This window comes from Delphinus delphis, chromosome 11, assembly GCF_949987515.2.
Source record: "Delphinus delphis chromosome 11, mDelDel1.2, whole genome shotgun sequence".
NCBI classification, from domain to species: domain Eukaryota; kingdom Metazoa; phylum Chordata; class Mammalia; order Artiodactyla; family Delphinidae; genus Delphinus; species Delphinus delphis.
The window spans coordinates 32,991,162-33,017,647 of record NC_082693.1 but is presented as its reverse complement, the minus strand read 5'-3'; the positions used below and the strand labels follow the sequence as shown (position 1 = coordinate 33,017,647).

The 26,486-nt window shown below is 38.2% G+C and overlaps 2 protein-coding genes across 7 annotated transcripts in view; one reads left to right on the top strand and one right to left on the bottom strand.

The window, feature by feature from the left end:
• PPHLN1 (periphilin 1) overlaps nt 1-6,266 on the bottom strand; it is a 141,713-nt gene extending 135,447 nt beyond the window's left edge. The window contains exon 1 of one of the 5 annotated variants that reach the window (XM_060024598.1): nt 6,159-6,266. The gene's annotated coding sequence lies outside the window, so the exon portion shown is untranslated. Of the gene's footprint in view, nt 1-5,255; nt 5,275-5,696; nt 6,057-6,158 lie in introns of those variants that run through there. The other 4 variants (XM_060024597.1, XM_060024594.1, XM_060024595.1 and 1 more) reach the window with 4 other exon arrangements.
• Nucleotides 6,267-6,270: 4 nt separating this feature from the next.
• ZCRB1 (zinc finger CCHC-type and RNA binding motif containing 1) lies at nt 6,271-25,390 on the top strand. Of its 2 annotated transcripts, XM_060024599.1 has the most exons (9): nt 6,271-6,464; nt 7,508-7,593; nt 10,619-10,647; nt 16,241-16,352; nt 16,703-16,810; nt 19,449-19,561; nt 19,669-19,744; nt 22,935-23,093; nt 23,762-25,390. In XM_060024599.1, exons 2-9 carry the CDS (start codon nt 7,510-7,512, stop codon nt 23,828-23,830), a joined length of 750 nt encoding a protein of 249 aa, XP_059880582.1. In that variant the 5' UTR covers nt 6,271-6,464; nt 7,508-7,509; the 3' UTR covers nt 23,831-25,390. The 2 variants fall into 2 exon arrangements, with proteins under 2 accessions (XP_059880582.1, XP_059880584.1); XM_060024601.1 differs by lacking the exons at nt 22,935-23,093; nt 23,762-25,390 and adding an exon at nt 20,558-22,913.
• Nucleotides 25,391-26,486: the final 1,096 nt, after the last annotated feature.

The following is a 26,486-nucleotide window of genomic DNA, read 5'->3' as shown; positions in this document are numbered from 1 at the left end:
CACAGGCAATATTCTTCTGTCAAACTATTCACGCTTTGAATCCACAGGCAAGGCAACAGAGAAAGATCCGTTTTTCATTTTATCTAAAAGGTTATAATAGCAGCTTAGACTACAGAGAAACTCTGTACATTGCTCCAGCCAGCTTCCAGTATTAAATACACACAGGATAAATAGCTTTCCCTCCTTCCCAAATGCATTGCTTTCACTCTTTATATTCATTCAGTAACTATTTTGATAGCAAACCATGGTTAGCAATTAGGTCACATTTGACCTCATGCTTTAGATGAGCCATAGGCCTTCACACTGGCAATTGCCCACCCAGGATGCTTTTCTCCAGGTATCTGCATGGTTAAACCCTTCAATGTCACCTCCAATGTCTTCTTAATGTCATTTTTCTACCAGATCCCTCAATCTTGCTATTTTTTTCACAGCATTAATCATCTAAGATACTATATAACTTTGATGTAAATTATTGGTCCCTTGCTACTAGGAATGTGAACTATATGAAAGCAGGGATCTCTACATTGTTCATTGATTAATATTAAGCACCTAGAATAATTTGCACAACATGTGTGCTCAGTATTCATGGAGTAAATCTATTAAAGCTGGTAACATGCCCCCTCTGGATAAATGATTCCCACATATCCACTTCCTTTCAAGAGGATATCTCACAGCACCTCCAACTCAATATGCCAGAACAGCTCTTCACACTTCTCAGAAAACTGCTTTATCTCCTGTTTTCCCCATTTTGGTCAATGAAACCTGAGTCACACAAGACCCAAAACTTTTCATATCTAAGTAACTAAATCCAGGTATATCTACCATCTCAATATATAACGTACATGTATCTCCACTTCCTGAACCCGGCTACCACTGTCTTTGTTCATATGCTCTTAATCTAGCCATTGGACTCCCTAACAGTGAAACACTGGTCTCCTTGCTTCTGATGCCATCTCTTCCACTCAGCAAACTGCAGCCAGAGTGTTCATTCTGATAAGACACCTGATTTAAAAATCTCAGTTATTCCCCATATCCCAAAGAATGAAGTCTCAGCCTAAACTTGAAAAAGCTTATTTATGACCTTGCTCCTACCATTCCAGCTTCACCTCCTACCAATTCCCCAACAGCCTCCAGAACCTCCAGACATAACAAACTACATCCTGTTCTGCAAGTGTGCCACTATTTCTCACCACCATATCATGGCATGCTTTTCTCCTGCCTAGAATATCTTTCTTCTACTTATTTGCCTTCACCCTCTACCTAGTGCTATATAACATTACATTCAATTTACTTTCCTTCCTCTCCTCCCTCCCAATCTAAACACCACTGCAAAGGCAACGAATGTGTACCTTTCTTATTCCTGTTGCTTAGGACAGTAAAGGTACTTATTAAATACTGATCAAATAAATATATTATTCATATGACCACTACATGAGCCATTCTGAAGAACCTAAATAATAGTTTGTACCTTTTGGTTACTCAGAAAACTTCCAATGAGCACTATTAGATTATGGCTCCTATTACACTTCTCATGACACTAATGCCACTTCATTTTTGAGCAAAAGGTACCAATGAGAATCCTTTAGCTCTAGTACCTAAAGCAGTGATTCTCAACCCTGTCTGCACATTAGAATCATCTAAAGAGCTTTAAAAAAAAATACTAATGCCTAGGTCTTGTCCTCTGAAATCCCTATACGGTTGCCTGGGACATTTTTTTTTAATCTTAAACTTATCTTAGGATGAGATCCATTGATGTTAAAGCAAGGTAAACATATTCCTGATATCCTAAATTAAAACAAGAAGTTTTTAAGTATAGACTTGAACCTAAAAATTACATAATACTACTTCTACTTGAAAATGTTTAAAATTCCAGACATCTAAAACAAAAATGAATTTTAGAATATAGTTAAAGTCTGTGAAGAAAAAAAATAACATTGGATGTCAATTAAAATGGTCAAAATAAAGAATCCACAAGAATTAATCATTGTTCAGTGCCCAGGGAGAGATAAATGCAGGCAATGATACTTAAAAAAAAGCCAAGAAAATTTACATATAATCTTGAGAGAGAGCTTAAGTGTGGGTGAACAACAGACAATGGTAGAATCCAAGAAAACAGAAAGGAATTGGGGAAGATAAAACGTCCATGAGAAAGATACAAAGTACCAGGGCAGAAGACTGGCATTGCAAAGGAGTGGGAAATGAGCCTGCATAAGTATTCAACAAGCTTTCATTTCCTCCCCTGAAGTAGATATTATCCCTCCCATTCCAGAAAAAAAACCACAGAGGCTCTGAAAAGCTCAAATCTCAGAGGCATACGGAGCCTGGAATCAGACTCAGGCCTGTATGACTTTAAAAACCAAGCCCTTTCCACCATATCACCTTGCTTCACAAAGCAAACAGGCAAGGACAGAGAAAACAAAATTCAAAGGCATTAAATGGCACAACAAAGCAAAAAAACAGGGACCTGCCTGGTGGCACAGTGGTTAAGAATCTGCCTGCCAATGCAGGAAACATGGGTTCGAGCCCTGGTCCGGGAAGATCCTACATGCCGCGAAGCAACTAAGCCCGTGTGCCACAACTACTGAGCTTGCATGCTGCAACTACTGAAACCCGTGTGCCTAAAGCCCGTGCTCTGCAACAAGAGAAGCCACCACAATGAGAAGCCCGCGCACCACAACGAAGAGTAGCCCCCGCTCACTGCAACTAGAGAAAGCCCACGCAACAATGAAGACCCAACGCAGCCAAAAATAAATAAATTTTAAAAAAATAAAGATACATGTCAACTAAATACTTAAGAAAAAAATGCGAAAAACTAGAGGAGGAGCTCCCTGTAGGCTTTTAAACCTAGAAATAAGGTGAGGGGAAAAAATGTCATTCCAAATGACATTAACCTGGCAGTATACAGGAAGGACTGAAGGTGAAGAGGCTAGAGGAAAGGAGATCACTGATTGCTTCATAATGAACAATAGACCTTAGTACTATTAAAGTACTGCATTCTTTAGTAGTTTTATAAGTTACTTGACTTTTCACTGCTTTAATGAAACTTCTTTTATGTAAGTATTAAATACTTAGTAGTAGATTATTGTTCATCATAAGTGATCAAGTAACAGAAATTACTCAAATAGGCAAAGTTTGTGTGTAATATTTTCAAATCTACATCTCATTTCACATCTGGATGGAGTTTACAGTCTTTAGTGGTCAGCCTCCTTCCAGTCTTTTACCCTCCATTTCACCCTTAAAAAAGGATACTCAGGGCTTCCCTGGTGGCACAGTGGTTGAGAGTCCGCCTGCCGATACAGAGGACACGGGTTCGTGCCCCGGCCCGGGAGGATCCCACATGCCGCGGAGCGGCTGGGCCCGTGAGCCATGGCCGCTGAGCCTGCGCGTCCGGAGCCTGTGCTCCGCAACGGGAGAGGCCACAACAGTGAGAGGCCCGCGTACCGCAAAAAAAAAAAAAAAAAAGGATACTCAATTAACTTTGCTAATATGTCATTCATATTTGAAGTTTCCCTGATCAAGAACCCAAACAGTTTCTTATTAATTAACTGTAACAAATCCAAACATCTCTGCCCTTTACATGCCCCCTTCTACCATCTCACCTAAACTTCTGTTCTCTCGGAAAGGATCATTCATGCCTTCCTCCTCACTGGGTCACAAAGTAACAAACACTACCCTGGAATTGTCTTATTTCCCAAACCACAATACCTCTTTCTATTCTCTCACTCAACTTCCAAACATCCATAGAGGCCCAGTTCAAAATCTATTATTCTCCAGAAAGCCCATTACTGAACCCTACAACACTCACAAAAGATTCCATACCAATGGCTGCGAAGCCCACGTGTGACTCATGTTTGGCCCAGGTTTCTTTTTTTTTTTTCTTTTTCTTTTTTTTTTTTTTCGGTAAGCGGGCCTCTCACTGTTGTGGCCTCTCCCGTTGCGGAGCACAGGCTCCAGACGCGCAGGCTCAGCGGCCATTGCTCACGGGCCCAGCCGCTCCACGGCATCTGGGATCTTCCCGGACCGGGGCACAAACCCGTGTCCCCTGCATCGGCAGGCGGATTCTCAACCACTGTGCCACCAGGGAAGCCCCAGGTTTCTTTTTTTTTTTTTAATAAAACTTTAGTCCATTGACCACACTTAAAAACTGGAAGATAACCCTTTAAGAAACTATATTTCCAACTTTCCTTGAAAAGGCTGGACACTCTGGCAACGCTGGGATCACACAGTCACACAGCCACAATCAGCTGTAGCTGAGTAGCAGCTGACGTCTTTTGAAAGATTTTTACATTTTGTTTGTTTGTTTTTGTTTGTTTGTTTGTTTTGCGGTACGCGGGCCTCTCACTGCTGTGGCCTCTCCCGTTGCGGAGCACAGGCTCCGGACACACAGGCTCAGCGGCCATGGCTCACGGGCCCAGCCGCTCCACAGCACGTGGGATCTTCCCGGACCGGGGCACGAACCCGCATCCCCTGCATCGGCAGGCGTACTCTCAACCACTGCGCCACCAGGGAAGCCCAGATTTTTTACATTTTAAAGTCAGGAGATGACATCAACCGCCTGACTTCTGAGGCTGTATCTGCAGCAACTGCAATGATTCAAGAAATACTTGACTGCCTATTAGGCACTGGAGTTACAAAAGTAAACAAGACAAACACAGTCCCTCCCCAAAAGCCTAGCTTAGTAGCACAGACAAAGAGATAAGCAATCAGGATACATCCTATAAGTGCTACTAAAAGGGAAGTAGAGGGCACTTAGCACACAGCAAGGGTACCTAATTCTGTCTGTGGAAAGTCAGGGAACACCCCCTCAGAGAAATTGACTAAACTGAGATCTTTAGCAGGTATAGGAATTATCCAGAAAAAGGTAGGGTAAGGATCAGGAAAATCAAAGAACTTTTGCAAAGACGATGCCTGAAGAAAAAAGCATTAAGGAAGTGAAATCAGTTCCATATAGCTAGAGCCATGACCCACCCACAAACGCAGGTGTCAAAAGAAAGGGCTCAATTGAAAGGGCTGGAGGGAAAAAAACAAGTGTTAGTTAGGGTCAGGAGACGTAAGAAAATTTCCATAAAGAGGCTGAATAAGTAAAAGTTTGTTAAGCAAGGAAGAAAGGTTTCAGAGAGCCCAGTTGTTGTGTTGAGGGGTGAAATGTGGAAGAAAAGTAGGGAGAAGCAGTGAAAGCCTAAATCAAGGCAGAGGGAGCGAGCATAAAGCAGCACGGGGATGGGGGTGTAGCATAGAAGACCAAAGGGGCTTACATCTTGGACGGTAACCAAGGATAACAGGGATGTGAAGCATGGCAGTTTTGGCTGGCCACAAGTTTGCCAAGAGAATTAGTCCCAACGGTCCCCTGGTGGACGCGGAGGCATTCGGGCCTCTCAAAATTCTGCTGCGCCCTGGCTGGATTGCACTTCCGTCTCTCTAGAAGACATCGGCTTCAGTCTGGATTGATTGTGCAGGCTCCAGGAGAGGCTCTGAGCTCCAGGCTGCTGGCACGCAGGCTCCCAGGGAGTGATTAGAGGCCTGGTCTGTGTGTGCTGGTTGGTAGAAGTTAAGTATAAACTACCTTGCATTATTTTCTGTTTTTTTCTGTCGGAATGATGGGCTTGTTTACAGCCACTTGGGGAAAAAGCAGTGTGTGCCCATTACAGATTTACAGGAAGAAAAAAGGTGCCAAGAAAGTTAACATGTGTCCATACCAATATTCAGGATGAGTCATTCTGTGAATCCGAGTCTCCCCAGGTTGACCTTGTCTCCCCAAAGAGACTGAGATATCCTCCAGAAAAGGACCGCTTTACACTTTTTTGTAGCTGCCGAAGTGCCTATAACCGAACTGGGTACGTCGAACACATTCAGTAAATTTACCGACTTACTAACTGACCTCGGCTCACTGAAGTCACCTAGTTCAGTCCTCTTTTTGCATATTACGATGCTAAAGAGAAGCGAACCTGTATCACAGACTCAACACTTTCCTTTATTCCAAACTCCGCTGCGTCTCTCCACCCTCAACCGCAGGAGCAGAATCGTTGCACGATTCAAATGCAGCGGGAAACTCCAGGTTCCGCCGCGGAAAGGCCTGCCCGCCCGCGCACTCCCCTCTCCCCGGTGTAGCAGCCCGTGCCCGTCCCCGTCCACCTCTCGGAAAGGTAAAACGCGCTCACCGACTCTGGGCCGCCGGGAGATCCCGTAAACGTAGTCGTTCACTCGTCGCAGCGCTTCCAGGGAGGCACTTCCGGCGCGCGCGATGACGTCGGCAAAAGCGCCCGCCCCTAGACCCGCCTCCGGGGCTTGGGTCAAAGGACATCCTGGAAGAGGCACTGCTGCTAACTTCTTGTCGCCGGCTCCTGACCCTTCCCAGGACCCGTGATGCCAAGGCAGCTGCAAGGGGCGACGAACTGTCGGGGTTGAGCCCCGAGCGAGCTGAGGGCTCGCGCTCTTCTAGTCTCCCGGGCCTGCCCCACCTGAAGGTAAACGCCTACCCAACTGCGGCCTTTCTCCCTGCGGGCTCCTCCCCAGACCCAGCTGCCGGAAACATTTGACCCTCTCTCCCGCCACCCTTTTTATTCCAAGACCTTCACTTTTCCCTGCCCTCGCATTCTCACCAGAATGGCTAACGTGTGAAGAGTTTCAGTTGGAAGCTTTTAAAAAGCGACCTGTCGATGAAGTTGTCCCCCAAAACATCCCAAGTATCAAGCGGTTTTCCCATTACATCGCGAACTGGCACGCCTTAGAATCAATATTTTGACATTTGTGATTGTAAATACACCACACACACATTTTAAATCGAAAATTTGAACTTGGTTGATTGAGTCTAATATAACTTTCAGAGATAATTTTCTGACTTTGCAATATACGGTATGAAAATGAATTACAGATTATATTTGTAAACTGAAAAATACATATACAGGTCAATACCCTTCAGGGCCCTGAAAACTATTCCAATAATGAAATGTATCATTTCATAATTTAGCAATAATATGCAAAATTAGAGATTTGAAAGAACTTTATTTACATCGTCAAAATGTGAGGCTAAAATTTCCTCTTAGCACCGCTCCAGAGAAAAATATTAAGACAACCAAAAAGTTACCCAGGCAAATTAGTGAAAATCAACAGCTAAGTTTCTTTCTGAGCTCCCAGGCTCTTTCTCACGTGGGTAGGCAGGGTATTAGGTATATGTGAAAGCACTTTCTTGCTCTCAGCCTGAGGGGAGGTTAAGAGTAGCCTCAGAGTTTTTCCTTCATCTGTTTGAAACCCACCTCTCCATTCACGCCATATTCCATCACTGAAAGGGGTTAGTGTAAAGAATCTACTTGAAAGAAGGACCAGAAAACTCTTTTCAGTGGTGTCTGGAGAAAAGGAATCCCTTAATTGACCCAGCTGGAGTCAATGTTCCTGAGTATTACTAAGACGGAAAGTATATAAATTTGTCACTTACCTATAGTATTGGTTTTACTTGGAATGAAGAATACCTGGTTTAAATTGCTTCTGGGTTTGTTTGTTTGTTTTTTAGAAATGAGTGGTGGATTGGCCCCAAGTAAAAGCACAGTGTATGTATCCAACCTGCCCTTTTCCCTGACCAACAATGACTTATACCGGGTAAGTTTTTGTATTAATATTGTTATCCACTGAATTCTCTATTTGAGATACAAATGTAGCTTAAGCAAACAGTTCTCTTAGGCAAAATTCATAATAAATACATTACAATGCACTTAAATCATTAATACCAAAGACCTGTATGGTAAACATAAGTAAGTGAAAAAATTAGACACTTGTAATTTCCAAAGAGAATTCCCAGTGCTTTATAGAGGATAACAAGTTTTTTATAAACACAGAAGCCACTACTAGCATAATGATGCTGATTTTTCCTCCTTGCTTACTTGGCTTTTGAAACTGGTAGTGGGGTGGAGGTTTTGGAGGAAGGGCTGATGGAAGCAAAACAGATCCCTTTCCTAATCCTCCAATCCTGAAAGTATATCTTAATTTATATATGTGGCGAAAACTTAACAGTTTAATAAAGTTTGTTTTCAGTTCAGGATAGGGGTGACTGGAGGAGAAAAAAATCCCTTCCAACATCTTCTTTCACCTTGTTACCTTACAGAGAACAAAATTTCCTTCTGTGCCTGTCCTGCAGATGGGTGGTTGAGAGGGACTGGAAGGAATGACATGAGTCGTATCTACAAGTGTGCCCGCTTTTCTCTGCTACTTTGGGTAGATGTTAAGTACAGTAGAGAGATGCTGCATAGGTGATACATAGTACTCGATTAATTAATTAACATAGCTTGAGTCTCGAACAGAGAAGAAAACAAACTTTATTGTCCTTCCTTGTATCCAAATAGAGACATATCTTTTTATTGAACACTTACTATATGCCAAGGACCACTTACAAGTACTAGGTGCACATCAGTGAACAAAAAGGTGAAAATCCCTTTCGGCACTCACAATGTAGCAAGATAGAGAAACAATTTGAAATATAAAAAATTTAAATGATGTTATTTGTTAGATACTAAGTTAATACTAAGGTATTAGGTGCTAAGGAGAAAAAATAAAGCAGGAAAGGAGGGTTATTAAATAGTGAAATTTTACTTTAGGAAGGTGACTTTCGATTAAGACATGAAGGAAGTAAGAGGCAGCTATGCAGATGTCTAAGGGGGACAAGCATTTCAGGCAGACAGAGTAAATAAAGTGGAGAGAAGAGGAGGGGCAATCAGAGGTAAGCCCATTCAGGGGTGCCTTATAGGGCTTGCATAGATAATGGTAAGAACTCTGAATGAAATGAGAAGCCATTAGAAATGTTACGTAGAAAACTGTCTTTCATACAGATGGCCAATAGGCACATGAAAAGATGCTAAACATAGCTAATTATTAGAGAAATGCAAATCAGAACTACAAGGAGGTACCACCCCACACTGGTCAGAATGACCATCGTTAAAAAGTCCACAAACAATAAATGCTGGAGAGGGTGTGGAGAAAAGGGAACCCTCCTACGTTGTTGGTGGGAATGTAAATTGGTGCAATCACTACAGAAAACAATATGGAGGTTTCTCAAAAAACTAAAAGTAGAGTTGCCATATGATCCTGCAATCCCAGTGCTGGGCATATGTCCAGAAAAAACTATAATTTGAAACGAGACATGCACCTCTGTGTTCATAGCAGCACTATTCACAATAGCCAAGACATGGAAATAACCTATATGTCCATCAACAGATGAATGGATAAAGATGATGTGAGATAGATATACATACATACACACACACACACACACACAATGGAATACTACTCAGCCATAGAAAAGAATGAAATACTGCCATTTGCAGCAACATGTATGGACCCAGAGATTATCATACTAGGTAAAGTAAGTGAGAAAGAGAGACAAATACTGTATGATATCACTTATATATGGAATCTAAAATATGACACAAATGAACTTATCTACAAAATGGAAACAGACTCACAGCCATAGAAAACAGACTTGTGGTTGCCAAGGGGGAGGAGTGGTGGGGAAGGGATGGATTGGGAGTTTGGGATTAGCAGATGCAAACTATTATATACAGAATGGATAAACAACAAGGTCCTACTGTATGGCACAGGGAACTGTATTCAATATTCTGTAATAAACCATAATGGAAAAAATATGAAAAAGAGTATGTGTATATATATATATATGTATATACATGTATATGTGTGTATATATACATATACACTTTGCTGTACACCAGAAACTAACACAACATTGTAAATCAACTATACTGCAATAAAGTAAATTTTTTTAAAAAAAGAAAGAAAATGAAAGGCAAACCACAAAAAAAAAAAAAGAAAAGAGAGAAAACTGTCTTTTTGGTCTTCAGAATTCAGTATTACTAACACTGCAATCCAGTTATACTATGTTCCATGGTTACACAACTTATAGAACTCAAGCATTTATTATTACTGATTACATACATTAATGTATTCTGAAAGACTTTTGTACCAAGCATTATATAATAAATAGGACCGGCTGAAACAGTAGAAGTAGATAAGATTGCTTAGAGTGAAGATGTAGATGTAAAAGAGAAGAAAGGGCCAACTGTAAAGTACCACCAACATATTAGGGTGGGCAGAAGGAGACTGATGGGAATGGATTTTTCATTATAGAAGCTTTTTTGTTTTATGAACAGTCTATGTAAGGATTTGTCTTCTGACATAGTGATTGCTTGATGGAGTGGGGGGCTGGGGGGTAGGCCAGGAACAGTGATATTCCACAACATTGATAGCTGAAGCACAGGGTTTCTCTGGAGCTATGGTGGGGTTGATAGTTGTCATGGATATACCACAGGAACACTCAGCTGTGCAATGTGTGTGCCTTCAATCTACCACACATGAATAGTGGGTTTTTTCCTCTGTATGCACTCTTTTGTCAGAAGTTTAGGAACTAAGGCAAATACCTGTGACACCAGTAGCCAAAAAAGAGGATTATGCTAGTCACTAAAAAAATATATCTTCGAGGGCTTGCCTTATAGACCAGAGGCTAAAAATTTTCATAAACTACAACAAACAATGTGGTCAGTATATACAGCCTGAAAATTTAATGTTCTTTTATGATTTTAAATTAAATTGCAAATTATTATGTGGTCTTTTGTTTCAGATATTTTCCAAGTATGGCAAAGTTGTAAAGTAAGTATATCAGATTTTGAAACTTCATTTAAAAGTCTATCAGAATTTACTTCTCCATTATTTTCTTAATGGAAGTAGATTTACTATTTTTTATAAAACATATTTGATATAAAAAAGAAATAAAAATACTACTGTTAACATTTTATATATATTTCAGTAATTTTTTAATATACATAAATATCTATAGACAAGTTTTAAAAGACAATTCTATACATGCAATTTTGTTGTCTTTTTTTTAACTTGACATTATATTGTAAATATTTTTCCATGTACCATATAGATACATCCTTGTATTTAGTGATTTCATGGTATTCCTTTATACGGCCTAATTTATTTAAATAATATAATTTTGTACTATATTACTAAGAACTAAAACTGATCCTGTTATCCAATATAAGACATAAGTGAAAGGCTCAGATTAAATATATATTTTAGGTACTAGGAGGTGTGTTATCAAGTATACTATAAATGGATTATTATTTGTCAAACAAATAGAATATAAAAACAAACACAGTTGACTCCTGAACAATGCAGGGTTAATGAGAGTGTAAAGTAAAAGCAAGATAGTGTTATTCTATCTTACAACTAATAATATGTTCTGGTATAAATTTAAAGTCATATTTAAAATCCCAAGAATTTAGAGCATATTTATCTTGCCTAGTTGTTTTTCTTTTAGCTTTGATAAATGAATGTTAAACAGTTGAAGTTCATGTGCATCCTGAGGTTAACTTCTTTTAAACTTACTTCTCTATTAAAAAATAATCAAAAATGCTACTAGGTCTTCAGAATTTCAAACAGTGATCATTATCAATCAGAACACTAATAATGATGATACGTAACAATGAATACATAAATACGCTATGCATTGTTCTAATATCTTTACATAAATTATCTCATTAAAGTCTCACAACTACCTTTTAAGGTAGCTACTGTTATTATCCTGATATTATAAATGACAAAACTGAAGCACACAGTAAACCTAAAATCATATTGCTGGTTAGCAGTGGAGCCAAGGTTTGAATCCAATAGTTTGATTCCAGCCTATTCCTTTAACCTTTACCTTTTCTTGATTTTTCCCTGTCAGAATCGCTGAATGAATTTCCGTACAAATACATAATTATAAGCCATGAGAATGCTATGAAGTTAGCCACAGAGTTATAAGCACCTGTAAACAGGGAAGACCTGATCTAGTCTAGAGAGTCAGGGTAGATTTACCTAAGTCATTATCCTTTGAGTTGAAACCTAGAGGCTGAGTAAGAGTTAAGTAGGTTAAAAGAATGGGAGGAACATTTCAGGTAGAGGGACTTGCTTGTGCAAAGGCCCTGTGGCAAGAGAAAATAAAGCGAGATCAAGAAACAGAAAGAAGGCCAGTGTGACTTGAGATGAGTGAGCAAGAGGGAGAAAGCACAAGACAGGTCCAGAGATGGAAGCAGGTTCCTCTAAGGGTACCAAGAATCCATTAAATAATTTTAAATGAGGGAGTGACATGATTTGAATTTTTAGAAGCTTATTCCATCCAGCTTCAGTGTAGATATTGGATTGGAGGGGAACAAGAGCAGGTGCAGGGAGACCAGTCAAAAGATATAACAATAGCCCAGGGGAGAAATTTGGACTAAGATGATACAGGTAGAGAGGTAAAGAGTGGTCAGATTTGAGAGATCATTAGGCAGGAAAATGGGTAATACTTAATGATATACTTACTTTGTATGTAAGGGTTGGGTGAGCGAGAAGGAGGTGTTATGGATGACACCCAGGTTTCCCAGAATAGTGTCTGCTTCACTTCATGTGCTTAAATGAGTACATCATCTACCTTATATCAGGAAATGGTACCACTGTCTAGCTTTTTTCCCATGCTGGAGACATGGGAATCATCCTAGGTTTGTCTTTTTAAATCCTTGATGTAATTATTTTTCTGTTACCGTAGAAGGTACCTCTATCAAAGTAATGTATTTTAATTGGTTTATAGGTCTTTCTCCACCTCTAGACTGTAAGCCTTTTCCTGAGGATAAAAACCCATCCTACTGCCAGTGCTTAGTACCTGTGCTTGAGGCTAATGGAAAGACTGAATGGCCACATGAACAAACAAATGGATGCACGCTTTTGAGAAACTGCTTTCCCATTTGTATCTGTCTTTTTGTTTTAACATATTGAGGTAGGATTAATAGGGGTTACAGAGACAACCTTAAAGAAGATTTTTATATCAAAATAGGTGAGATGAAAGGAACATTTTATAGATAAAGCTTAGAGAGGTGCCTGGCAAATAATAGAGTAAAAATTCCATCACATGTATCCAAACATAAAGATTTGTTATTACTGCAAAAATAAATTTTTTGAATAGGGGAGATGAGGCATTGTTTATACAGAGATTTCAGTGGAGACAAGCAGAAAAGAAAGGAGAAGAAATTATTTCCAGTTAAGAACTGATACATTTTGAACCCTGAAGAAGGAGTGAAATTTTAATGGGCAAAACATTGAGATTTGAAAGCGGATAGAAGCCATATGAACAGAGGCACCAGTTTAGGGGAAGTTCAGGCCATGCTTCATGAACACTGAGTGCCTTCTTGTGGCTAGACCTCATAGTTTGCAAGTGAGGAGCAGTGAAAGATGAGGGAATGGGAGCCATAATCATGAAGGATATTGATTGCTGGACCAAAGAATAGGCAACTTGAAGAACCAAAGATTTTTGAGCAAAGGAATAAGTGATTTTATTTATTCCTCAAGTAGAAGACTTTTCCACTAGCATGTGAGCATAACTTAACACCAAGGGAACCAGTAAGAATAGATTATGGAAACAGTAATGCCACCGTGGACAGGAAAAAAAGCAGTGGGAATGGAAAAGAGAGGACAGATGAAAGAGGTCATTAACTGAGTATGACTTAGAAAGCTAACACTTCCAAATAGTACTTTCAAAAAAAATGATTTATGACTTTAACTGACCATCACAAACATTATAAAATTTTTAAAAAGTTAAAGTAACTATCTTACTTTATACTTCTTTCAAAATTGGTTAAAAACTTTCCTGTTTATGCTAACTGGTGTGGCTTTGAAGAAAACCAGCCTAAACTTGAGCTGCATCAAGTGCTTGACTTCTCTTCCTTCCTTCTAAGCCCAGTGAATAAACAGATGCAGCCTTTTGAGAAAGTAAACCATTTTAGTTGCCCATTTTTCCCTAAATTATTGTAACTTATATTTTTTTTAATAAGACATCACTTTTCTTAATATCATGGCATCTTTTTACCAATTTCATTCCAATGACTCTATAGGTACCTAATCCGACATCCAAATAAAATAAATTTTAATATGTGAAACGTAATACTAAATCAAATTTCTGTTTATTTATTCATTCATGTTCTCTTGTCTGTTTTCCTGTTAATTCAGTTTTTAGAAAATTATTAAGCTTTGTCTTAGAGCTTTGTCTCTTTTTTTGCTATTTGGAAATAATTTCAAATTTATAAGTTACAAAAATAGTACAAAGAACATCAAAATATCCCTTGCCCAGATTGACTTATTAACATTTTATCCCCATTTACTTTATCATTTGCACTCTCTCCCCAACGTGTGTGCATGTATGTGTGTGTGTGTGTGTGTATACACACACACACCTATATGAGTATGTTTATATATATCTATGTGTATACATACACACAATTTGTTTTTGTGAGTCATTTGAGGCTGTTATAAACATCATCACCCTTTACTCCTAAATACTTCAGTGTGTATTTCCTACAAATACAATAGCGTTATATGTTATATAACCACGGTACAGTTACCAAACTCATAAATTTATCCTGATGCAGTACTTTTGTTGAATCAGTCATCCATGTTCCAGTTTTGTCACTTGACCCAATAATGTCCCACATAGAATTTTTTGTCTCTAGTACAGAATCCAGTCTAGAGTTAGGTGTTATTTTAACTGTCCTATCTTTTTAGCCTCCTTTAATCTGGAACATTTATAAATAATATAGCTCTAACCCATCTTTTTTCCCCCTCATTTTGTGTTTTCCTGATGTTGCCTCATGATTATGTGGTGGTTATGTATTCTTGAGTGTTATACTCTATAGGTGATGTGTTCTGAGGGTGTCACATCTGGATTCATACAGCATGCATCTGTCCCTCATTAGTGATATTAATTTTGATCACCCAGTCAAGACATTAACCAACTTCTCCACTGTATAATTACTTTTTTTCCCTTTTGCAACTAAGAAGCAGTCAGTGGGAGACACTCTTGAGACAATGCAAACATCCTATTACACATAAAAATTTCATTTTAGACATAGCATTTGTTGATAATTCTTGACTGATCCAGTACCATGATTGTTTCAAATGGTGATTTTCCAACTCTAGCACTCCCTATACATTCACCAGTCATCCTTTGGCATTCAGTAGCTCTCCTTTCTCCCCCTTTTATTTATTATCAGTATGGACTTATGAATTCCTTTTTTATGTGGTTTATAATTCATTACTGTATTTAATTATTTTGGTACTCAGACTGTCCTAGATTTGGCCAATCGGTGCTCCCTCCAACTGGCTTCTCTGTTCTTGTGCCATGCCCCATCGTTACTATTTTTTTCAAGTACTCCCTTTCTTTTTTTTTTTTAATTAATTAATTTATTTATTTTTGGCTGAGTTGGGTCTTTGTTGTTGCACGCGGGCTTTCTCTAGTTGCGGCGAGCGGGGGCTACTCTTTGTTGCAGTACGCAGGCTTCTCATTGCAGTGGCTTCTCTTGTTGCAGAGCACGGGCTCTAGGCGTGTGGGCCTCAGTAGTTGAGGCTCATGGGCTCTAGAGCGCAGGCTCAGTAGTTGTGGCGCACGGGCTTAGCCGCTCCGCGGCATGTGGGATCCTCCCGGACCAGGGCTTGAACCCGTGTTCCCAACATGAGCACTGTGCCAACCACTGTGCCACCAGGGAAGCCCCAGTACTTCCTTTCTGACATAGCAAGATGTTCCAAGAGCCCTGTTGAATATTTTCTTAAACTGTATTTAATGACATATGATGAGCGAGGACCACAGGACTAGGGATGGGTAAAGCATCAGGAAAAAGAACAGGCTCTGTGCTCTTACGACCATCCCTACCACTTACGTACCTTGGGTAGTATGGCTAAGAAGCACAGAAGTGGAGATTCCTTAAAAGAATATTAAGATTATAGTTATGTTCTAACACCTAGAAAAAAATAATTTGAGTAAATCACTTTACTTTTTGGGTAGAAGAGAACATCTCAGTTTTGTTTTGTTTTGTTTTTTCCTGCAGAGTGAGGGAGTCAGTAGAGAAGAGGAATTATGCTTACTCCTCAAGATTCCATTGTCTCTAATCTCTTCATCCTTCAACTCTGATTAATGTTAGATTTATCAGATACTCCTAATCATAGCTGTGTTCACTTGTGTGAAATCAGTATCACACTTTCCCATTTCCATTCTTCTTGATATCCCATGACTTTGAAGAGTTAGCTATTTGTCAAATATATTAATTTCCTTGCTTACTCTATAAATGTTTTATTAACCCTTTTTGACCACTTGAGTTTTTCAAGTATTTATTCATATATGTTGTTTATGCTGCCTTATTATTTTTAACTGGCTATTTGTTTATGCTTTAAGGGTTACTATAATGAAAGATAAAGATACCAGGAAGAGTAAAGGGGTTGCATTTATTTTATTTTTGGATAAAGACTCTGCACAAAGCTGTACCAGGGCAATAAACAACAAACAGGTAAGCCATTCATTCCCAACAAGGTTTTTAACCAAAAGCCTTTGTGCTTATCCAGGCTAAAAATGTGGGGATGAGGGGATAGTCAAGTCTGATGGATATCAGTAGGTCCTGAGGGTATTTAACGTACAGAATAGAGGTCAAAACTGTACTGGGTTCCCAAAACACTGGTAGAATATAAGGAATAAAAGTCTATTCTACAGGAAAGAATTTGTCACACCTAAGTGGGCAATTGCTAAAATAATCTAAAAAATAAAATGGAATTGAAGGTTTGAGGAAATGGGATCCAATAACTGTAGTTTTAGGTTTCAGTGAAATACATCCTATTGCATGTGCATTTTTCTCTGTTCTAGTTATTCGGTAGAGTGATAAAAGCAAGCATTGCTATTGACAATGGAAGAGCAGCTGAGTTCATCCGAAGACGAAACTACTTTGATAAATCTAAGTGTTATGAATGTGGGGTGAGTAAACCTAAAACAGTATAATTTTCCATAGTTTACTTGAAGGTATTTTTCACATCAGTGTTTTGTTTGTGTTCTCCAAGACTTCTGGATGGCTAAAATCAGGTTATGAAAGTTTTACTTTGGGACTCTAGACTCATGTAAGTAAACTCAATTGAAATGTCGTATGTAAAGTTAACCTGAGTTGGGTAATATAGGGTGGTATTTTCTCCAGTTTCCAAACCTTTGAAAGTTGTTAGATTAAAAAGTTTAAGACTAATTACTTACATTATTGTCTGAAAGATTTTAGTGACCCATAAATGATTTTAGTGACCCATAAATGATTAAGTATCACAAATCAGTAAAAACATTATGATATGACCCATCCTCTATGGGATATTGTTTTGAAGTTTTCCCCCCTATTTGTACTGCTGATAGTTCAGGAGCTGAACTATACCCAGATTTTCTTATCTAGTTCTCATCATCTGTTGTTATCCATTTAAACTTTGGGTGATTAGGAGAGATGTATAGCCACAACACAACGTTGCCCAAGGCCCATAATTGTATCAAGAGAATTTCAGTCTGGGTCTGTTGCTGCCTATTTCTAAAATGTCTTTATGTATACTAAAAAGCAGGATCCAGAGGTTAATGGGGAGCTTTCTACTGAAGAGTAGATTACTGAGAGACATTGTCCTGGCTACATGATCATATGGAAAATAGAAGGAAATGTGTTGGGGTCCTTTCCCCAGTGCCACTCACTCCCCCTCAAAAATATATACATATACAGACAGATGGGTGGGTGAATAGACAGATGGATGGATGGACGGAAAGAGAAAGCAAGCAAGGCACTGGGTACATTCTGTAAATTTTTATGATTCTGACACCTAAGTTAATGTTTCAAAACCTGTGTTCCAGAGTCCATCATAAAAAAGAAAAAAAAGAAAGGAAAGGAGGGTGGAGTTGTTATGGTCAGATAAATAAGTATATATCCACATATTCACAGTAAATATTAAATTATCTAAGAACTCCTGGATGAATCTGTTAATCTGTCTTTTTGGTTTATGGATCCATAGATTTGTCATATTATACTTAGTACATTATAATATTTCTTAAAACATCCCCCCACAAAAATCTGTTTACGTTTATTTTAGCCTGATTTTTCCCAAAGCTATTTCACTATTAAACCCCTGCCCCAATTTTTTTTTTTTGTATGGCATATGTTAACAGTTTTTGGTATACCGTTATTCCAAAAACAATTTGAAAAATGGTTCTCTAAGTACATCCTCTCAGCAGTTCATTAACAATAACACCTCTTGGGTTCAGCCGTGTCCCCAGGTATACAAAATACACAGTCTATTTGATGCTTTGTAAAATATACTTGAAAAGCATGATTATTTTTCTCTTCTGTTGTTCTAATCCTGGCTCAGCCTCTCCGCACACCCTCATTCTCACATATTACTTCTAAAGGTATTTTGGTAAGCTAATACACAGATTCATTGTCTCATTTTACAACTCAAACCATGTTATGGCTCATTATAATGTTATGGCTAGTCCAGCACTGTCAAATACAAACATATGCAAGCCACAGATTTAATTATAAATGTTCTAATAGCCACATTAAAAAAAGTAAACAGGGTAAAAACTTAATATATTTTAATTCAAAATATTTTCATTTGAATTATGGAATTAAAATTTTTTTAATTATAATATTTTACATTCTTTTTTCATACTGCCTTCACAATCCAGTATGTATCAATTCAGACAGGTTCTCAGTAACCACAAGAGAATTATAGCTAGTGGCTACCATAAGTGGACAGTGCAGGTGTAGTCTAGATATGAAAGAAGCAAAATGAAATTAATTGATAGGAAAAGTGAGGAAGACTTTAAATTTTCCATTTGTTTTTAAAAGAAAATGTTCAGCAACATCTTGGAAGTTAGGAATAGTTTTGTCCCAATTTTATCATAATAACTTAAAATTTTTACAACTAAGGTAGATGGTCCATTTAAATTTTGAATTATTTTATATCCTGAATCTTCAGATTTAAAATGTTTGAAGGAAGAAAACTTCTTTTACTCTTAGTGAAACGACTAGAACACTTCCTTATTGGGAGTTATAATATCATAATCTCTTCCTTCTAAATATTAAAGTAATGGGTTTTAATTTCTTTGTGTATATTCCCTGTGTGACAATATTCTTTTTTTAAATTAATTAATTAATTTATGTATTTATTTTTGGCTGTGTTGGGTCTTTGTTGCTGTGCGCGGGCTTTCTCTAGTTGTGGCGAGCAGGGGCTACTCTTCGTTGTGGTGCGCGGGCTTCTCATTGCAGTGGCTTCTTGTTGTGGAGCATGGGCTCTAGGCACACGGGCTTCAGTATTTGTGGCTCGCAGGCTCAGTAGTTGTGGCTCGCGGGCTCAGTAGCTGTGGTGCACGGGCTTAGTTGCTCTGCAGCATGTGGGATCTTCCCAGACCAGGGCTCAAACCCGTGTCCCCTGCACTGGCAGGTGGATTCTTAACCACTGTGCCACCAGGGAGGCCCCTGTGTGACAATATTCTTTCTTAAGTTATAAAACATTTTAGTCTTAAGGAACCACCTAGTTTCTGTTAATAACACAACAAATTTAATATTTCTCCTTTCCTTTTTAATGGGAAACAAAAGGAAAGTGGACACTTAAGTTATGCCTGTCCTAAAAATATGCTTGGAGAACGTGAACCTCCAAAGAAGAAAGAGAAAAAGAAAAAAAAGAAAATTCCTGAACCAGAGGAAGAAATGTATGTATAGCCACTCTTAGCAAATGCATTATTGTGTAGCTTCTGTCTTTTTCCTAAGTGCATTCTGATTTTTTAAGTGCATTCTGATTTTTTTTTTAATAATTTAGTGAAGAAGTAGAAGAAAGTGATGATGAAGGGGAAGATCCTGCTCTTGACAGCCTCAGTCAGGCCATAGCTTTCCAGGTACTAAATAGTTCTTTTCTAAGGTACCATGCCATAGCTGCCTTGAGTTAACGGTTTTATATTCCTTGCTTACTTTATTAATCATCTCCTGATGGCAACCTCTGTCTTCCCCTTTGCCCCTAAACTTTAGGAGATAGGCTTTTTCTTTAAGGTCTTTAGAACAGTGTGGTGGAAAAGTGCCTATCGGTTCTTTCTAGATTTTGAGGGCCCCACAACACTTTTACTGTCTTAATCTGTTTTCATTATAGAATTGAACAGAACTATTTGATTCAAGTGAATTTAGCCCAATGGAAAAGATTTTACTAAATCGAAGATACTGTTTTAAAAGAAGCTTCATTTTAAAGCAAAACCAAAAACATATTTTTGACCATTAAATATCCTAATACAAGTATACGAAACATTTTTTGAAGAAGGGTGTATAACTTCCTGATTTTATATAACCACTTATTTTGTTTTAATGTAGTTGATAAATCGTAAATGCATACATCAATTTATTTTTTCCTTTTAGTTAACTAATGTATTTTATGTAACATTCCCACATCCAACAGGGATGACAAGTAGGCTTCATTTCATATGCCTGTTAATTAGTAGAACTTGTCTAAAATAATTTTGATTAACATGGTAAGACTGGGACAAAACTTGGGGGTAGGGGAAATGGCATCTTAATGGAGTAGAACTGTCTGCACGGGCTAGGAGGGTAGAGAGTGCTGGCACTTGTGATGTATGTTTTGCCATGTTTTGAATCAATGGACTGTAAATAATATTAAACAGATTCCTGATTTTGTTTTGTTTGTTTTCTGAACCACATTACAGCAAGCCAAAATTGAAGAAGAACAAAAAAAATGGAAACCCAGTTCAGGGGGTCCCTCAACATCAGATGATTCAAGACGCCCAAGGATAAAGAAAAGCACATATTTCAGTGATGAGGAGGAACTTAGTGATTAAAATTATATATATTATGTCAATATCATTAAAAAATTTTTTAAATCTTGGAGTATCAAGTTCCATTGGGACTAAAGATTACTTTTAGAATTTGAACATAAGAACACTTAGTACCAAATAGTTTTTTACTTTAAAATAGTTCATAGGAAATTGAAAAGTAATTTTAAAGTATGTTTATCTTGCATCAAGATTTGCTAATAATCATTAATCTTGAAAACAGTTCATTTGAATAAAAAAGAAAACTTAGTACTATCATAATAATGCTATTGTCATCCCAAGAAAAAAGGTAGATAAGTAAAAAGATTTGTTTGAGAAGTTCATTATAAAAGTTTATTCATGATTGGCTTATTTGAAGACTTTTGAAATAAATTTCATCTTTAAAACAAAAACCTCTTAAAGACTGAAAAGGTTGAATGATTTATTGTGATTAATGTTAATAAAATTTTCTCAAGAGAATTTTATTTTTAAATGTAGGTGTTTTTGTCATCTTATTTCTTTTACCTTTATCCCAATCTGGATACATTGTAATTACCCATAAAATTTAAAGTAGAGTAGCTCTCAAAGGTTTGTAACCAAAGAGCAGTAATTTGTCCTTTGGCACAAAGTTCCATTCCCCAAAAACAGCCAGCTTCTATATTTGTGCCTTTTCACTTGTACATACATCTTGCTAAATAAAATACATATATTTCTGCCACTTAATCCATAAAAGAATGAAAGAAGACTTTTCAATCTCCTATACTCCCCTCTGCCCTCCTCCACCTTCTCAACATGGCTACGTTAAAATTTTTGGTTAAATCCATATTTTATTGTTTTTATTTTAGGACCATTGAAATACTGTTCAGAGCTAATGAGTGTGCTATGATTACATTTTTCCTAGAGTTAATAATTGCCTGGTTTTTTTCATGTTATATTTCTTTGTATTTATGACTGAAGCTTCCCATACCTTTTGCAGATGGATATATGGGAATGGGATTACGGAGCCTTTAATTTTCTACTTTCTCTATTTCTGTACTATTGAATGCTTTTTAAAAGAACATCTATTTATTAGTTTCTTAATTGCTAAAAGCAATAAAAATATTTCCACTTTGAAAACTATAAAGGCAATGAAAGTGTTAACCCCTTACCAGCAAAATATCTTCTAGATCTCAGTGAGGAAACCAGACAAAAAGGTTGAATGCTGGACTCTATTTTCTGTTTCACCCATTAATTCATCAAATTTAAAGCAAAGAAAAAAATTGGGAAAAAACATGCCACAAAATACAGAAAAGTTTATATGAATACCTTAAAACAGAATAGAGAATGAGCTAGTGACATAAACAATATATAGAAAATTTAAAATAGTAAATGAAAATATTTTATCAAAGAGTCTATTCAACTAGTAGGACATCAGTTTTTTTTTTACCTAATTAAAAAAATTAGTGGTGATGAAGATGTCATAAGAATACTTGTATTATATACTGGCTAATTTCTGAAGGGTAATTTAACAAGTATCAACTATTAAGTATGTTCTATTGTTTGAACTAGAAACAACATTCTCTTTTATCCTAGGGTTCTAGTCAGAAATACAAATATTTATGTACAAAGGTATATATTGTTATTTAAAATTCAGAACACAAATAGTTAAATATCAACAAAAGATAAAGCATGATACATACAAAATGATTATTAGAAAGCATTAAAATGTTTCAGAGAATTCCTAATGGGATGGAAAAACATTATGGATTTAATGGCAAGTGCAAAATACCTGCTGTGTATGGATACATACATGCATATGGATGGGAAAGTCAACAACTAAGGTAGTAATGGCATAGCAGTTAAGACTATAGTCTCTTGACGGACATACCTAGGTTTCTGTGGCCACGTTTCCACTTAGAGTTGATGGCCTGAGGCCATTTACTTAACCTGAGTTCTCTGAAAAATAAAAAGGTACAAACAACACCAAAAGACAAATATTGTATAATTCTACTTATACGAGGTACCTACATTAGGTAAATTGATAGAGACAGAGTAGAATCGAGGTTACCAGGGACTGGGAGGAAGGGGGAAGGGAGTGTTATTGTTTAATGGGTACAGAATTTTTGTTGGGGATGATGAAAATGTTTTAGGTGTAGACAGTGGTGGTGGTTACACAGCGTTGTGAATGTACTTAATGCCACTGAATTGTATACTTAAAAACGGTTAAAATGGTAATTTTTTTTTTTTTTTTGCGGTACGCGGGCCTCTCACTGTTGTGGCCTCTCCCTTGCAGAGCACAGGCTCCGGACTTGCAGGCTCACGGGCGGCCATGGCTCACGGGCCCAGCCGCTCCGCAGCATGTGGGATCTTCCCGGACTGGGGCACGAACCCATGTCCCCTGCATTGGCAGGCGAACTCTCAACCACTGCACCACCAGGGAAGCCCTAAAATGGTAAATTTTATGTATATTTTACCACACAAACAAATATACAAACATAGCTGGTTAAAATTTTTGTGTAAAGAGCAGTTAAGCCACCAGGACCCTTCCTGCCACCCGCCAGTCATGCTGAACCATGATACCTGCAGTCTCCTTCCCCTGCCAATGTCCAAAACACTCTCAGATAAGTTCATTTCACCTCGAGCAGGGGATTGGTGGGGGGGGGGGGGGGGGAGATGTCGTTCCTTCCCAGGAGAAAAGACATAGACACTGGAAATTTGGGCCCTAAAAATAGGTCAGTTCAACAATAAAGTCCCTCAAGTTGATATACCCAAGGTGGTGGTGGTGGTATATGCTTCTGATCAGCTTTTAAGTGCTCCACATTCAAATAATGAACAGACATATCAGCATCAACAAGTGTTTGAGGAAGTCCTCAAACAGCAGAAATCCAAATGACTAGACCAAAGAAAGGAGCTTGGAGGAGCTGAGAATTCTGGCTTTAAAAATCTGACTCCCTGGGTTTCCGGGAAAAGGACTGTGGACCTGTAATAAACTGGATGATTTCTAACGTAAAAGCAGCTGTCAATCAGAGAATGCCCATCCTACCAGATATAAGATATGTTTTCTTTCCCTCTGCAATCATTTATTTACTCATTTGTTATTTTGGGGTTTTTTTTGACTAGGTGCCTATTCTGGAACTGCTGGTTATAATTTTCAGAAACTGCTGCCTATTCTGGAACTGCTGGTTATAATTATCACAGAAAACAGATGGCCACATGTAATAGGACATATTTATATTATAAGTATTAACTGTTAATTCATTTCTTTGTTTTATATTCCATAAGTGTGTGTAATTTGTGGTACACAACAGTGATCACGAAATATTTAGGCATTAATACGTGTAAATAGTAAAAGAGAAGTACTTGAAAGCTTTACATAGAATATACCAGAGCTAGATCAGTAATTTAGGCACAATTGTTTGTAGAGGAGTGAAGCATGATTTTAAAAGGGGAGGTAAAGGATCACTGGATCACATAACTGAGACATTTAGCTTCAGAAATGGATGAAGGGGTTAAAAATCTAATTACAAATCTCTTTTTCTTTGTCTCTTAACCACTGCTTTCCTCTGTACTACCTTTGTTTTCCACAAACTTGCTTTATGAGATAGCAGGGTTGACCACCAGTATCTCTAAAGCTAGGAATCCTAAGAATGAGAACTCGTCTCCCCCAACGGTTCCAGCAAAAGTCCCAAGAAAAGCCCTAATATGCCAGTCCTGTGTCCCAGTCCCCATTCTGGAAGATGAGTAGGTCAGTCCGACCCAACTCACATGGATATTCCCATGCAATGTGGTATTTATGTTCAGTTTGGAATCAACGTGGAAGTTCCTTATCTTGTCAAGCCTGTTAGGCTCTCCCTTCATCATTGTCAAAGGCAGAATACTGAGGCAGCTGAGCGGGATGCACAGAGAAAACAGATGCAGCACCAAACAAAAAAGCTATTTCCCGGGCTTCCCTGGTGGCGCAGTGGTTGAGAATCTGCCTGCTAATGCAGGGGACAGGGGTTCGAGCCCTGGTCTGGGAAGATCCCACATGCCGCAGAGCAAGTGAGCCCGTGCGCCACAACTACTGAGCCTGCGCGTCTGGAGCCTGTGCTCCGCAACAAGAGAGCCGCGATGAGGCCCGCGCACCGCGATGAAGAGTGGCCCCCGCTTGCCACAACTAGAGAAAGCCCTCGCACAGAAACGAAGACCCAACACTGCAAAAATAAATAAATTAATAAACTCCTACCCCCAACATCTAAAAAAAAAATTATATAAAAAAAAAAGAAGCTATTTCCCATAGTCAGCAATGTTCACGGGTAACTTGCAAAACATGGAAGGAGGGTAAAGGCTCTTTGGAAAGCAGTTTGATAAGCACTGTTACTTAAAGTAACAACGTAAGCAACTGCAGTCAGAGAGCAAACCCAAGACAACAGGATGGGTTTAGCCATTGTCAATTATTTTAAAAATTGCTTTCATAAGATCCAAATTTTCAGAATCCTTAGGTACTGTTACAGATGGAACCAATTAATAATTTTAGTTAAGCTCTGGTACCTAGAATAAGCAGACCAGAAATACAACACCTTTTATAGAATGTGGTCTTTTAAGCAGATTCCTTTCTGGAATTGTTGCATTTTTTATCACTACATCTTTCCAAATACATGGCTTTTTTTTTTCCTCTGATTGTATTTTTCTTTTCCATTATGGTTTATTACAGGATGTTGACTATAGTTCCCTGTGCTATACAATAGGACCTTGTTGTTTATCCATTCTATATATAATAGTTTGTTTGCATGTGCTAGTCCCAAACTACCAATCCAACCCTCTCCCACCCCCCTCCCCCTTGGCAATCACAAGTCTGTTCTCTATGTCTGTGAGTCTGTTTCTGTTTCATAGATAAGTTCATTTGTGTCATATTTTAGATTCCACATGTAAGTGATATCTTTCTCTTTCTGACTTACTTCACTTAGTATAATAATCTCTAGGTCTATCCATCCATGTTGCTGTAAATGGCATTATTTCATTCTTTCTTATGGCTGAGTAACATTCCATTGTATATATGTACCACATCTTTATCCATTCTTCTGTCAATGGACATTTAGGTTGTTTCCACATCTTGGCTATTGTAAATATTGCTGCTGTGAACATAGGGGTGCATGTATCTTTTCGAATTATAGTTTTGTCTGGATATATGCCCAACTGGATTTGCAGGATCATATGGCAACTCTACTTTTAGTTTTTTCAGGAACCTCCATACTGTTCTCCATAGTGGCTGCACCAATTTACATTCCCACCAACAGTGTAGGAGGGTTCCCTTTTCTCCACACCCTCTCCAACACCAAATGCATGGCTCTGTGTGAAACACATAACCTTTTATAAGGAGATGGTATAATTTGGTGAGATTTATTCCAGGATGGAAGGATGATTCAACAGCCACAAATCAAAACACCATATAAACAAAACAAAGGATAAAAATCATATGATCGGGCTTCCCTGGTGGCGCAGTGATTGAGAGTCCACCTGCCGATGCAGGGACACGGGTTCGTGCCCCGGTCCAGGAAGATCCCACATGCTTGCGTACCGCAAAAAAAAAAAAAAAAAAAAATCATATGATCATCTCAATAGATGCAGAAAAAGCACCTGACAAAATTTGGTATCCAGTTATGATAAAAACTCTCAACAAAGTTGGTATAAAGAGAATATACCTCAACATAATAAAGGCTACATGTGACAAACACACAACTAACATAACTCAATGGTAAAAAGCTGAAAACTTTACCTCTAAGATCAGGAACAAAACAGGCATGCCCATTATCACCACTTTTATTCAACATCATATTGGAATTCCTAGCCACGGCAGACAAGAGAA